This window comes from Notechis scutatus, chromosome 14 (genome assembly GCF_049901735.1).
Source record: "Notechis scutatus isolate UNSWTSFEM ecotype Mainland chromosome 14, rNotScu1.2, whole genome shotgun sequence".
Classification (NCBI taxonomy): domain Eukaryota; kingdom Metazoa; phylum Chordata; class Lepidosauria; order Squamata; family Elapidae; genus Notechis; species Notechis scutatus.
Window position 1 is genome coordinate 9,452,414 of NC_142022.1, and position 14,542 is coordinate 9,466,955.

At 49.5% G+C, this 14,542-nt stretch overlaps 1 protein-coding gene across 1 annotated transcript; it reads left to right on the forward strand.

The window, feature by feature from the left end:
* Nucleotides 1-2,195: 2,195 nt before the first annotated feature.
* On the forward strand, nt 2,196-13,271 carry SLC27A3 (solute carrier family 27 member 3). The gene is given in 13 exon segments (XM_087943723.1): nt 2,196-2,232; nt 3,446-3,711; nt 3,714-3,885; nt 3,888-3,992; nt 4,855-5,064; nt 5,933-6,091; nt 6,431-6,555; nt 7,143-7,337; nt 8,399-8,489; nt 9,112-9,310; nt 10,226-10,323; nt 11,091-11,221; nt 11,339-13,271. Coding segments are annotated over 13 exon segments (1,965 nt in total). The 3' UTR covers nt 11,516-13,271.
* The last annotated feature ends 1,271 nt before the right edge of the window (nt 13,272-14,542 follow it).

A 14,542-nucleotide genomic window follows, 5' to 3' on the forward strand; every position in this document is an offset into this window, starting at 1 on the left:
CTGTCCAGCCCTCCCCAGCCCCCCCCAAAAAACCCAGATCGAATCAGATCCGGCCAGGCGGACACGGGGCAGACAAGGCTGCGGAGGGATGGCGGTGGGTCCTCGGGGGGGTGGGGGGTCTCTATGCCCCCCCAGAAAAGGGGCATCACACCCTCGCTGTGTGTCCCCCCACTCCCCAAACTGGCTGTTGGGGCAGCAGCGGCGAAGGGCAGGCGGCCAAATGCAAGAAACCAGATCAAGCAACGAAGGTCTTTTTTCCCCCCACCCCCACCCATGAACTGCCATGATCTCCAAGTGGTGCTTCTCCCAAGGAAAACTTGGAGTGGGGAAAGGGGGCTTCCATTTTTTGGAGGGGGAAGGTGGGGGCTCTTCCCCAGCCCCGATTTCTTCTCTCGCTGTGTCTTCTTCGCTTCAAATAAATGGCATTTTATTCTTGTCTCCGGCGCCGCTTTGCTTTGGTCCAGCCGAAGGGTCCCGGGTGATTTCGGGGGGCCTCCCCCAGGTGCCAATGGAGACCCCCTCTCCTCTCACAGCCTTCCTCCTTGTCTCCCCCCCCAATTTTCCAAAATCCATTGGGGTTGGGGGAGGAAGACCAATCTCCAGGAATGAAATAAAACCGTCTTTCTTGTTTTCAAAGTCTCTTCTCCTCTGGCAGAAAACAAAACATTTTTAAAGCAAAGTGGGTTTTTTTGGGGGTGGACAATAAAACTGGCAATTTGGGGGTGGTTTTTGTGGGGTGGGGGTAAAAGTCGCTGTTTTGTCTCATTTTTGGGGAGCAGGCTGGGTTGTGATGTTCTTTGTGTGTCTGTGTCTGTGTGTTTATTTTCCAAATATCGTTTTGACTTTTGCTTGGTGGGATCTGTATGATTTGGTCATGTCGTTCTCTGCATTTCTCTCTCTCTCTCTCTTTTTCTCCCCTCTCTTTTTGTCTTTCACACTTTTTCTTTCTTTCACTCTTCTCCTTTGCTTTTTCTTTCTCTTTCACTCTTCCTTTCTCTCCCTTTCTTTCACTTTTTCTCTCTTTTGTTTTCACTTTTTCTTCTTTCTCTCCCTTTCTTTCACTTTTCTTTCTTTTCTTTCTCTCCCTTTCTTTCAACTCTTCCTCTCCTCTTTTGCTCCACTCCCTTTTCTTTCTCTCTCCCTTTCTTTCTCTCTTCTTCCTTTTTTCTCTCTTTCTTTCACTTTTCCTTTCTCTCTTTCTTCCTTCCTTTTTCTTTCCTTCTCTTTCTCTTTGGCTTTCACTCTTCTCCCCTTTCTTTCTCTCTCCCTCTCTTTCAGTCTTCTTTCTCTTTCACACTTCCCTTTCTTTTTGTCTTTTTCTCTCCCTCTCTTTCCCTCTCATTCTTTTTCTTCCTCCTTTCTTTCACGGTTTCCTTTCCTCTTTCTTTTTCTCTGCATCTTCGTAGCCGAGTTCCACAGAGCCTCCAGCACTAGAAGCAGTCTACCTCTCTAAATTATCCACACACACACACACCCAATGTTTTCCTCGCCAGATTTCTCTCCCCCAGGAACCAATTTAGCTAAAACTTTCAGAAGAACGTTTAGTCCTGTCGGAAGGGCCAACATTTCCTGGGCCAGAAAGCAAGATTTAAAGAAATCCCAGCTGCCTCCCCTCCTCCCACCAATGAGCCCCGACCCGTTGTAAGTGTGAGGACCGGTCATAAGTCCCTTTAAAGCGTGTTCTTCTTTTAACCCAGATGCAGCTTCTGGCCTGGTTTTTTGTTTCCCCCCTACCCAAATCTGAATTTATTATTATTATTAAAAAAAAACTTTGCCTGAAGTTTTTCAAGCGTGGAAGAAAAAAAGCGGTGGTTTTGTTCTCGTTTTTCAGGATTTCTGGCACTTCTTTGTCTTGTGGCCGGAGGGCAAAAAAAAAAAAAAAAAAAAGGGTGTGTGTGTGTGTGTGTGTGTTGTGTATTTTCCACACCTGCAATAAATAGGGGGTTGGGGGACCCTGCCAAGGTCTGCAGGGGTTGGGTTAGAGAAACGATCCAGGAAGTTGGAAATTTCAACAGCGTTGGCAAAATTAGGAGAAAGTTTAGGCCAGGAAATCATGATTAATTCATCCTGGGCTCGCTAGCTCTCTCTCTCTTTTTTTTTTGGCAGAGTTTAAGCAGGGATTGACGGTTAATCTGGAGGTTAATCCTGGCCAACCGGAAGTCACATGTGCCTAGCAAGGGGGGGGGGGCTGGGAGATGCCCCTTGGGCCCCCTCTGGTTTGCAAGCTGGAGGGTGTGTGTGTGTGTGTGTTAATCAGTGGAGGTTCAGAACAAACCACAGTTTGCAAGGTGATCCTAGTTAGTGAAGTGGGGTCCTTGCCGGCTAACCGTGCTGGTTACAAGGGCTGGTTTTGGGGCCTCTCCTTGGGGATGGGGTGCAACTGCCCCCCCCCTGGTCATCCTGAGGGGGGGTGTCTCTTCTTGGGGTGCCATGTTCCCCCCTCCATTCTCTCTCTTGCTCCCTTTCTTTCTCTCATCCCCTCCCTTTCTTTCCCTTTTTCTCATTCTCCCCTCACTTTCATTCTCTTCTCTCTCCCTCTTTCATCCTCCCTCCTCCATTTTTCATTTTCTTTCTCATTCTTTCCCCCTTTTTTCTCACATTCTCTCCCTCTCCAGTTCTCTTTCCTTTGCTCTTATTCTCTCTCCCTCATTCATTCTTTTTCTCCCTCCCCCTTTTTCTCTTTCTCCCCTCATTCTTTCCTTCTCTCCCTCATTCTTTCTCCTCCCCTTTCCTTTCTCTTTCCTTCTCTCTCTCTCTCCAAGACTCTTTCATTCTTTCCTTCGCTCTCTTATTCTCTCTCTTCCCTCATTCATTCCCTCTCCCTTTCTCATTCATTCTTTCTCATTCTTTCCTTCTCTCCCTCATTCTTTCTCCTCCCACTTTCTCTTTCCTTTCTCCTCTCCAAGACTCTTTCATTCTTGCCTTCGCTTCTTATTCTCTCTTATTCTCTCTCTTCCCTTGTTCATTCCTTTCCTTCATTCCTTCTCCCCCTTTTTTCTCCTTCTTTCCTTCTCTCCTCCTTCTTTCCTTCTCTCCCTCATTCTTTCTCTTTCCTTCTCTGCCTCTCCAAGACTCTTTCATTCTTTCCTTCGCTCTCTCTTATTCTCTCTCTTCCCTCATTCATTCCCTCTCCCTTTCTCATTCCTTCCTTCCTTCTCTCCCTCATTCTTCTCCCCCTTTCCTTTCTCTTTCCTTCTCTCCCTCTCCAAGACTCTTTCATTCTTGAAAAGTTGGGCTGCCTAAGCTTCAAAAGGGGGAGGAGGGTGTTTGAAGCTTAGGCAGGCAAAACTTTTCAAGACTTTCCCTCCCTGGAGCAAGAGTGTGTGTGTGTGTGTAAAGGGGCGGGTGTGCCCCCCCTGCTTAACACACACACACACACACACACAGAGCCAGCCCCTTTGCTCGCGTGCGCACGTCCACCCCCCGCGCTCCCTCCTTCCCGCAGGTGGCCCTTCCTTGCCGCGGCTTCTCCCCCACGCACCCACCCAGGCGGGGTCCCTCCTGCAGCCCCATGGAGCTGCCGCTGCTGCTGCTGGCGGGGCTGCTGGCGCTGCTGGTGCTGGTGCTGGTTGCGGGCGTCGGGGCGGCCCCGCGTGGGCGGCCGACGTGGGCTTCGTGGGCCGGGCGCTGGCGCTGGGCGGGCGGCTGGCGCTGCTGGGCCGGCGGGCGAGCGTGGCGCAGCGCTGGGGGCGGCTGGCGGAGGCGGCGGCGTCGGGGGCTCCGGCCGGCCCTTCCTGCGCTTCGAGGGCCGCAGCTTCAGCTACGGGCGGGCGGAGCGCGAGAGCAACCGCGTCGGGCAGGCGCTGCGGACGGCCGGGCTGGGCGGGCGGACGGCGGCGCTGCTGGCCGGCAACGAGCCGTTCTTCGTCTGGGCCTGGATCGGGCTGGCAAGCTGGGCGCCCGGCCCGCCTTCCTGGGCACCGCGCTCCGCCCGGCCGCCCTCCTGCACTGCCTGCGCCAGTGCGAGGCCCGCGCCCTCCTGGCCACGCACGGTGAGCGTCCCTCCCTCCCCCACGCGGGGGACCTCGGCTGGGGAGGATGGGATGGGGAGTCCCTCCCACGGGGGACCTCGGCTGGGGAGGATGGGGCTGGGGAGGATGGGCTGGGGAGTCCCTCCCACGGGGGGACTTCGGCTGGGGAGGATGGGCTGGGGAGTCCCTCCCATCGGGGGGAGGATGGGGCTGGGGAGGATGGGCTGGGGAGTCCCTCCCACGCGGGGACTTCGGCTGGGGAGGATGGGCTGGGGAGTCCCTCCCATGGGGGAGGATGGGGCTGGGGAGGATGGGATGGGGAGTCCCCACCTTGCAGGGGGACTTCGGCTGGGGAGGATGGGCTGGGAGTCCCTCCCACGCGTGGCCCTCAGCAGGGGAAGATGGGGTCCTCCACGCGTGCCTGGAGCTGAGGAGGAAAGCAGGGGAGGATGGGGCTAGGGCTAGGATGATGGGCTGGGGCATCCCTCCCACGCGTGGTGAGCAGGGAGGCAGGGGATGATGGGGCTCGGATGATAAGACTGGAGATTATACAGGTGGGCCCCTCCTCCCACGCGGGACTTCAGCAGGGGAGGATGGGGAAGGGGGCATCCCTCCCACTCTTGACCATCAGCAGGGCATGATGGGACTCTGGGATTCCAGGCCCCATGCATCTGGAGGGAGGGAAGCAGGGGAGGATGGGGCTGTAGGCCTGCCCGGGTCCCCAGGTTGACCTAGGAGAGGGGGAGGAGGGAGAGGGCGAGAGGCAGGGGAGGATGGGTCAGGAGGCCCTCTGGTCCTCTCCTTCCTCTCTCATCCCAACAACCCTGCAAAGGAGGCCAGGCTCGGGAGAAAGAGGGTCACCCAACCTCCCCGATCTTTGCAGAACTCTTCGGAGCCGTGGAGCCCATCCTCCCCAGCCTGAAGGAGATGGGCGTCAGGGTCTGGGTGATGGGGAAGGGGCCCTATCCACCGGGCGTGATCAGCCTGGAGGATCTCCTGGAGGAAGCCTCGGACGAGCCCCTGCCGTACGAGCTCTCCACGCCGCGCCACCTGATGGACACCTGCCTGTACATCTTCACCTCCGGCACGACAGGTGTGTGTGTGTGGGGGGACAGAGGCTTCTGGGTGGGGGCTTTGGGATGGGAGGGAGGGAGGGAGTCGGGTTGGGGTTTCGGGAAGAGGAAGTCTAAAGTAGCACCTTGACGCCACAATTGTGTGTCTATGTTGCCTTAGTTTGTTGTGCTACTTACTTTAAGGCAGAGAGTTTTGCATCGAAGTCATAACGCAAATAAAATGTAGCAATTGGGTGTTTTTTAAAATCTGACGCCCTTTTGTTCCTTTTCTCCTCCTTCCTTTCTTTTCCTTCCCTTTTCTCCCTTCCTTTTCTCCTTCCCTTCCCTTCTTTCCACTTATTTCACATCCTTTCCTTCCCTTCTTTCCTCCTTCCCTTCCTTGCTTCCTTCCTTTCCCATCTACCTCCCTCATCCCCTCCCTTTCTTCCATCCCTCTTCCCCTTTCTTTCCTTTCCTTCTTCTTTCCTTTCCTCCTTTCCTTTCTCTTCCTTTCCTTTCCTCTTTCCTTTTCACTTTCCCTTCCTTTTCTTTCTTCTTTCCTTACCTCTTCCATTCCTTCTTCTTTCCTTTCTTTTCCTCTTTCCTTTCCTTTCTTTTCATTCTTCTTTCCTCTTTCCTTTCCTCTTCCATTCCTTACCTTCTTTTCCTCTTCTGTTCCTTCCTCTTCCCTTCCTTTTCTTTCTTCTTTCCTTACCTCTTCCATTCCTTCTTCTTTCCTTTCCTCTTCTGTTCCTTTCTCTTTCCCTTCCTTTTCTTTCTTCTTTCCTTACCTCTTCCATTCCTTCTTCTTTCCTTTCTTTTCCTCTTTCTTTTCATTCTTCTTTCCTTTCTTTTCCTTTCCTCGTCCCTCCTTCCCTCCGTTTCCTTCCTTCCTTCCTTCCTCTCCAGGCCTCCCCAAGGCTGCCAGGGTCAGCCACTTGAAGACCATCCTTGCCCTAGGATTTTACAAGCTGGTGGGGGCCCGCAGCTCGGATGTCATCTATCTGACCCTGCCTTTGTATCACATGGCCGGCAGCCTGTTGGGCATCCTTGGGACATTTGGGCTTGGTAGGTTCCAGGGGCTCTGCTGGCTATTTGAGTCATTCTTCCCCCTCTTGCTCTTTCTCCTCTCTAGAATTCAGGGGTAGACTGCTCTGGGCTGTGGAGGCTCCACGTTGCGCTCCTGCTTCCAAAGCCAGGGGGGGCGGAATTCCCTTTCCGTCCCAGAGACCACAATTCATACCGCTAAGAGTTTAAGGAGGTGAACCTCCCTGGCGGTTCGATGGGGGGGGTGGGGGGGGAAGAATGAAAGGACGGCTTTCTTTTCCTGAGCCCTAGAAACTTGCTTAGTTTTTTTTTTGGAAAAAGGAGAAATAAAAGGGGGTGTGGCTTGCTGTTTCTTGCCAGGGGCCACCTGTGTGCTGAAGAAAAAATTCTCAGCCAGCGAGTTTTGGCCGGATTGTCGGACTCACGGGGTGACCATCTTCCAATATATTGGGGAGCTTTGCCGCTACCTGGTTAACCAGCCACAGGTAAGAGCAGAAAAAGGTGGGGCCTCTGGGATTTCTGCCATTTTTCCACCTTTATTATTATTATTTAAATATTTGAACGAATTATTTATTCACCCTTGATTGAACGATTGATTGATTGATTGTAATTCTGGCTGAATGGCTGACCATGGTTCATTTTTATTTATCCATCTTTTAAGATGTTATTGTCAGCCCTCCAGAGTTACTTTGTGGAGTCGTGAGATGGATAGTGTATAAATTTAATTTAATTTAATTTAATTTAATAAATAAATAAATAAAAGAGGCCGCTATTGCAAATGACTTCTGCATCGTGCTGGGCGGGGAATGACACCCCCTCCTCAACATTGTCTCCCTCCCTTATAAAAAAAAAAAAGCCCTCCCAATCCATCGGCAATCAAACCCGGAACGATTTCCTACCAACATTTGGCGACCGCAAAGGGTCCTTCCGATCTTCCCAAACGGGATCATTTCCCAGAGAAAGTCTCCCTCTTCACTAGCCAACGCAGCCCGTTGTCGGCTGTGCCCGTTTCCGCTTGCAAAAGAAGCCGGGCCCTGTTTTGTGGCACCGTGTTCTTTCTCCTTTCCTGCAGAGCCCGGCTGATCGGGAGCATTCCTTGCGCTTGGCCGTGGGCAGCGGGATGCGGCCGGACGTCTGGCGTGAATTCCTCCGCCGCTTCGGAAACATCAAAGTGGTGGAAACATACGGCATGACCGAAGGGAACGTCACCCTCTTCAACTACACCGGCACTGTGGGGGCCGTGGGGCGCGGCTCCTGGATTTATAAGGTGGGCATTGTGACATTCCTGGAAAAGCTGCTTTACCGCTATCCGACTTACATCGTCGTCTCCTTTTAACGACTCCATAATCTCTTGCGGCATGGAATCTGGGCAACTGAATGGTAGTGAGTGTTTTTACTGGCCGGATGCCCTTCCTGTCATTAGTGTGGAGTTTTATTCAGCAGATAATATTCTCAACATTCCCAGAGAGAGAAATATCTGCCTCTACCTAGGATCGAACTGACAGACTCCTGATTGTGAGGCAAGCAGCTCCACCTTTAGGCCACTCACACTGTCCGACTTAAATGTATACGATGTATTTATTAAACAAATAATTTATTTAATACATTCCTAGTTATTAATCCAGCCAGAGTTGCTTGACGGACATAGGTGGCATATAAGTTTAATAAATGAGTAAATAAGTATCTAAATAATAACCGAAGCGAAGCCTATTAAAGTGAAGTGAAACAAAGCAAAGTAAAGCCATTTATATGGCTACTCGGTTCACACCCAGGTGACTCCGGGCAGCTTTAAAAAATCCTAAAAAAATCTGTAAAACAAACCTCTTTAAGGTTTCTCATCTCTTTCTGGTTTGAATTTATCTTTTACCGACAAAGAAATAAAAGGCTTGAAGATTCTCAAGGTTTCTCTCCTTGATATTTTTCTCTCCCCCACCTCCTTGGGGTAAAAGATAAATTCGAATCAGAAAGAAGTTTATCAAGTTTTTTTTGTTCTTTTAATTGTTCAGGTTTTCTAGCGTTGCTTTCCCAGAGTAGATTCAAGAGCCAAAGGGGGGAAGCAATCAAATGCGTGAAATTAAAACACAGCTTTTCTGAAATAAAAGGACAGTCCTTCCGTTACAAAGGCTCTGTGTTTTTTATCGCTCACCGAAGTCCGTGCAACCTAGAAGTAAAAAAAATTGTAGTAAAAGAAGTGTAACTGGATTTAAAAAATAAATAAAAAGGAAGAAGAGGTCAACTATTTGTGCACGGGGTTCGTAGAAGGAAAAAACGGAAGGAGAAAAATCGTCCTTTTGAAATTGCATCATCGCGACTTCTTTTGCCCTTCAGTGTTTCAGTCCCTTTGAGTTGGTTCGTTTCGACGCTGTCCAAGGCGGTCCGCTAAGGGATGAGGCCGGATGGTGCCAGCGTGTGGACATAGGTGACTGAGGGAACTTTTTTTCGGGGGGCGGGTGGCATCTTCTGTCTCTCCTTCCCTTCTGCCTCACATGGCCTTGTTTCCCAGCGAGTTACAAGCAATCCTCGGCTTAAATGGCCACCATTGGGAGCAGAATTCCCACGGCTCCCAATGGCGGTCATCGGACGTGGTTCCTGGTCAATTTGACGCCCTGGTTTCGCTGTGGTTGCTAAATGAAATTGCGGCAGGGCTTAAGCCAACCCGTGCAGTCGTTAAACAAATCCGGCTCCCCCCCCCTCCAAATTGGTTTGGCTTGTCAAGAACCCGGTTGGAAGGGTGTAAATCGGGGATCACACAAACCCCCAGGACACCGCGACCATCCGAAACACACACCGGTGGTTAGGTTTCTGAATTTGGATCGTGTGGCCTGGGAACGCTGCGGCGGTCATGTTGATGACACCGGTCGCAAATTACTTTTTCGGTGACGTAATGTCCGAGGGTCGATAAACTGTTTAATATCGTGGACCACCGGGAGTTACCCTGTGGGAAGATGGGTGTCCCAATAAATTTAACCATTTTTTGTTTTTAAAAAAAGGAATGGTCATATGCCGAGGACTAATCCGTGTGGTTGTTTTTCTTCCCGTAGGGGAACCGGGACTCCTGATTTCTCCGGTGACATTTCGTAACCCGTTTCTCGGATACGCCGGTGGGCGCGAGCTGACCGAGGCAAAGATGCTACATGGCGTCTTCTCCGATGGGGACGTTTATTTCAACTCCGGGGACTTGATGGTGCAAGACGCCAAAGGGTTTATCAGCTTTTGGGACCGTACGGGAGACACCTACCGGTAGGCTGGTTTCCCGCTTGAGCCAAGTGCGAATCCTGCCTGAGCTTGCCGGTGGTAAGGCTGGGCAGCTACTCAGCGCAGGCGAAGGTGTAGCAACACCTCAGGAGCGATTACAATAAGTGCGAATTTCCACTGCAGAGGATTCACGGGGTGTCCTCGACCTACGACCGCCTATGGTAGTCCTTGACTTGATGACTGTAGTCGAGCCCAAAATTTTTATGTGTCGGCTGTGAATTTTGCCCCATTTTAAGACCTTCCTTGCTGTTATCTGTTAACTTAGTAGCATGGTTGTTAAGTGAAACGGTTGTTTCCTCCATTGACTTCGCTCGTCAGAAGGTCGCAAAAGGGGAACCACGTGAACTCTGCAACTGTAATAAATATGAGTCAGTTGCCAAACGTCTGAATTTTGATCACGCGACCTGTAGTAGAGTTGAGCTGTTGAATTGGGTGATTTAGCCTCTCTGGAGGATGGCTCGGGTTTCCCATGCTGGGCAGGGATGATGGGCTTTGCGATCTAGGCCCTAAGGAGGGCGCAAGAGATTTTATATATATATATTTTGAAAAAAAATATGCTGAAATATCGTTCGATTCCTGCCTTGCATCGTACCCCCCATTGGCCACACGAGGGCGCCCTTCCTTAAAGAAAACTTTCCCAGGGATTTGATGCGATTCAGTTTTTTGTACAATAACCTCAAATAGTTTTGCTTCACCCAAAAAAAAGTGGAACCAACCCCAAACTTTCCATTTTTTTTTTTTCAAATTTAAATGGATTGGTCGCTCGACATCAGCTGGCTTTGGGCAGCCAACAAAATGGCAGAGCTGAGTCAGGGTTTTTTTTTAATTTGCAAATTCTTCCCTCCTGGCTTTGCAAACAAATTCCCACTGTTTTTTTGTTTTTTTTCCCCCCTCCTGTAGTTGGAAAGGTGAAAATGTGGCCACCACAGAAGTCGGGGAGACTTTGAGCATGTTGGACAGTTTGCGGGAAGTCACAGTTTACGGCGTGTCCGTTCCAGGTAAGAGTTAGGAAAACCAGAAATATATATATATATATATAACTTTAGGTCCTGTTCTTTGCCTGATTCCCAGTTCTGCAAACTCAATTTCTTGCATTCTTGGATGGAAAACGCTTGAATGGCAAGAATGGCTGACTATTAATTATCCCTATTAATTAACATTGAAATTGGCATATAAATAAAATAAAATATTTTTTTTTTCTGGGCTTTGCTCTGGAATTTTCCCTTTCGAAAAGCAAAGATGCAAATTTAAACCATGGATTGTTTTTTTTTTTTTTCCCCAAACAATAGAAAGACTAGAAATTTTCTAATTTTCTTTCTTTTGTTCCTCAGATTTCCTTCCGGCTGTTGTCTCTTTTCTTCCCCCTTTTGGTGGTGTCAAAGGCCAAGGCAGGCGACCACTTATGCCACAATCGAGGCCAATGTTTCTGTGGCTGAGCGAGGCGGTCGTTAAATGAGCTTTTTGGTCCCCTTTTACGACCCTTCTGGCCACAATTGTTTAAAGAGAACTTTGCAGTTGTTAAGTTACTAACACGGTCGTTAAGTGGGTCCGTCTTCTCTTGTCAGAGGTTGCAAAAGGGGATCGCGTATTTATGACTCTGCAACCGTTGTAAATATGAGTCAGCGTTCAAGCGTCCAAATTTAGATCCATGACAATGGTCGTAAGCAGGAATACCGCTCCCAAGTCCCTTTTTCCAGTGCATTTGTAACTTTGGTCACTAAATGGACGGTCGTAAGTTCAAAGACTTACCTGCCTTCCCTTCTAGGATGTGACGGCCGGGCAGGAATGGCCACTTTAGTGCTACAGCCGGACGCAAACTTTGACGGCCCTCAAATCTACCAGCACGTGGCCGAGCTGCTCCCGCCATACGCCTGGCCTCGCTTCCTGCGTCTCCAGGTAAGTTTCGGGTTTGAATTCCCTCTTCCATTCACAACGTCCCTGCGAGGGAGGCCAGGTTTTTTTTTTTCCAGACCAGATCCGGCCGTCGTTCACACTGGGCTGATTTTTTCTCAGGAGCAGCTGGAGATGACGGAAACCTTCAAGCAGAAACGGTTCCGTCTCGTGGAGGAAGGATTTGACCCCAGACGGATCTCCGACCCGCTTTACGTGCTGGACATCGGCGTGAGGACTTATGTCCCTCTCACTCTGGACGCCTGGACGAAGATCGCCGTGGGGGAGCTACGTCTGTAACGGACACTGTGTCAGGATTCCGGCAGTTACCCCTCCATTTAAATCCTGAGTCTCGAACCAAATTTCCAAAACTTCCAAAGGATTTATTGGGAGTTAACATGCCGGCACTGCCTGAGTGCAGCTGACTCTGAGATACATCATTCACGGTCACTCTTGACCCTGGTTTTCCCCCTGGGTGTATTGTAATTCATATTCTCCAATGGGACACCTCCATAGCCCAGAGTCATCCATCATGCTCTCCCATTAGAATTTTGCAAGGCAGAAACTTCGGTCACCTAGTTACTATCTTTGAAAAAACATTGATGGAATGCACTTTCGGTTTTGTCCTCGACTTATAATGGAGGCAGGAATCAAACTTTGCTGAGCTGGGCCGCTGTAAAAAAAAATCAAATATTTAAAATTCCCATCGTCCATCCCGCCGCCTGTTATTTCGATGCCTCTCCTCCCTTCCATACCCGAGCTGATTTTACGGCATTTATTTTTTTTCCCCTCGTGGCTGTCCTTCAGCAAAATTGTGCAGTCATTAAGTGCGCCCTTGTCCACGAAGAGCCAGAAAACCGGAATTTAAACCTCGCTTTCTGGTTAAAAAAAATAAATAGAGCAAATAAGGAGGCTGCCGATGGTCCCTTGCGCAGAGTGTGGGAGGCGTGGTCGTGATGTGGAAACTGGATGGGAAGCTTATGTCGTAAGTCGGGGATGCTCAACGGTCGTAATCCAAGGCCTGCCTGTATTCCTGAATCCTCCTACCTCCATTCTCACACAACCTGTTCCTTGCAACGCAACCGATTTTTACAAATTGGGGCTGGATTCTCCAATGTTTCTCATTTTTTTTCCTACGAGGTCTTTAAAAATCTAAATATTCTTCCTTTTATATCTGACCCACATCGCCTGCCTACCCCCAAACCCAGGACACAAAACACCCTCTGGGGCTGGGTGATTTTTCTCACTGTTGACTGGGGGAAATTCCCCTTTTTTTGGGGGTGGGCATCGTCGAAGCTTGGGAGAGCATTTGTAACCCTAATTTCCTCCGTCTTCTATTAAATCCCTGATTGGGAGGTGCTGAGATTAGACCCATTTTAAAGACTGGGGAAACTGAGGCCCAGGTAGGAGTCATAAGCTAAGGGATGTATGTTATATGGTGGCTTTTGTTAGTATTTTGGTTTTTTTTTTTTTTAGGAATTGTATGTCATGACTTTGTATTTAATCAACCCGCCTAATTTGGGGTGTAAGATTTGTTAACCGTGGTTTATTTACTCTTAGGAGCTATGCAAAAGTCAGGAAAGGGCTGACCTAACCAGCATTTTTTGCACTTTGGATACAAAAGCAACCCCCGGTTTTCTCCCTCCACCCCAAGCAATGCAATCGGTGGCCTACCTCGCAAGGGCAGTTTTCCCCTCTCCTTGCAATCTTTCTAGCCAGGACGGATAAATCAGTCCAGAGCTGCTCACCGTGATGCCTCGGATGGGGTGAATCTATTTCAATTCCACAGGGGGGGGGGGTGGGGAATTCAGATCTTTTAAACCAGCTATCATGTCTGTTTCAAAGTTGGGGTTTGTTTGTTTTTTAAAAAAGCTTTATTTTGGGGGTGTTTTGATGGAATAAGAAGTTTTTGACAGGCTAGCTCTTGTTCCTGAGGACGAGGAGGGGCTGGCTGGGGGATTCTGGGAGTTGAAGCCTTTTAAAAGTTGTCCAGTTTAAGTTAACACTGTTCTAGATGTTCACCTAAGTGCATTTTATGATTAAACGATCAAATTAACCTGCTTGGGAAATTCTGTTTATTCCATTATTCTTCCACCTCGCTTATTTTGTGAAAAGAAACTAGAGTCTCCTCCCTCCTCCCCTTTGGATGGTGTCTTCCTAGCTGCCTCCCCCTTTTCAAACCCTGGCTACAAAGAGAGGGCCGAGGGAGGGGGGGGTTTGCCCCCATTGTGCCTAGAGAATAGGGCCCTGAGCTTGTGTAAGTGACACCATGAATGGACCCAGGAAAGCGGAAAAAAGAAGGGGGAAGCAACATACACACACACACATGCTCCAAATCCAGGACTTTTAAGTGCAGTTAACTGGTTGGGGGGAAGGGGGGTTAGGAATGGGAGGGAAGGTGGAAGAATCTCTTGGCCCCTTTGAGATTATCTCCCTGATGCTAAATTGGGAAAGGTTTTCTCTGTGTCTTTCTCTCATTTCTCTGTTTCTGTCTCTTTATTTCTCTCTCTGTGTTTACTGTCTCTATTTCTGTTTCTCTCTCTCTCTCTCTCTGCCTCTCTATTTCTCTTGTTTCTCTCTCTCTCTGTGTGTCTCTCCCTCTCTCTCTCTGTTTCTCTCTCTGTTTCTGTCTGTGTCTCTCTCCATTTCTCTCTCTTTCTGTCTCTTTCTATTTCTCTCTCTGTTTCTGTCTCTCTGCCTGTCTCTCCCTCGTATGCTTTTCCCAGTCAGGCCCTCAATAAAGTTAGCAAACACAGTGTAATAATTTAAATCCATCTCAAGATTGAAACAACCCAAAGAATTCTGTTTTTTTTCCCCTCCAAGCTGGGCCAGACACTTTCAGTACCTGGGACAGCATTCAAATAAAGCCACTTTTCACACCCCCCATTTCAGTTCTTGAGGATTGGCAAGGCATCCTATGCTGGACTACTGCAGGATCCTCGCCGTAGGGCTGGCCTTGAAGAGGGTGCTGCGAAGGGCCCCCAGGCTGCCTTCTCATCCCATCACACCAGTTTCCGACTGGTTTCCAGTTTTACTTTTCTCTTTTTTCCCCTTAGTTTAAGCAGGTTCCAGTGGGGCGAGTCTGCCAGCTGGTTACCATTGGAGAATTGGTCTGCACTTCCAAACAAATAAAAATACCCCCCCTCCATCTCTTCTGCATGCAAATGAAGCCCAGGTGAGAGGCCAGGTGAGTTCTCCTTGGCCTGGCTCACGCAGGGAAGGTGATGGGTGCGAAGGATTGCCACTGAATTATTTAGCCTTGGGAAGTTGGGAAAGGAGAATCCCTTGAACGCATAGAGGAAGGGAGGAAGGAAGGAAGGAGGGGCT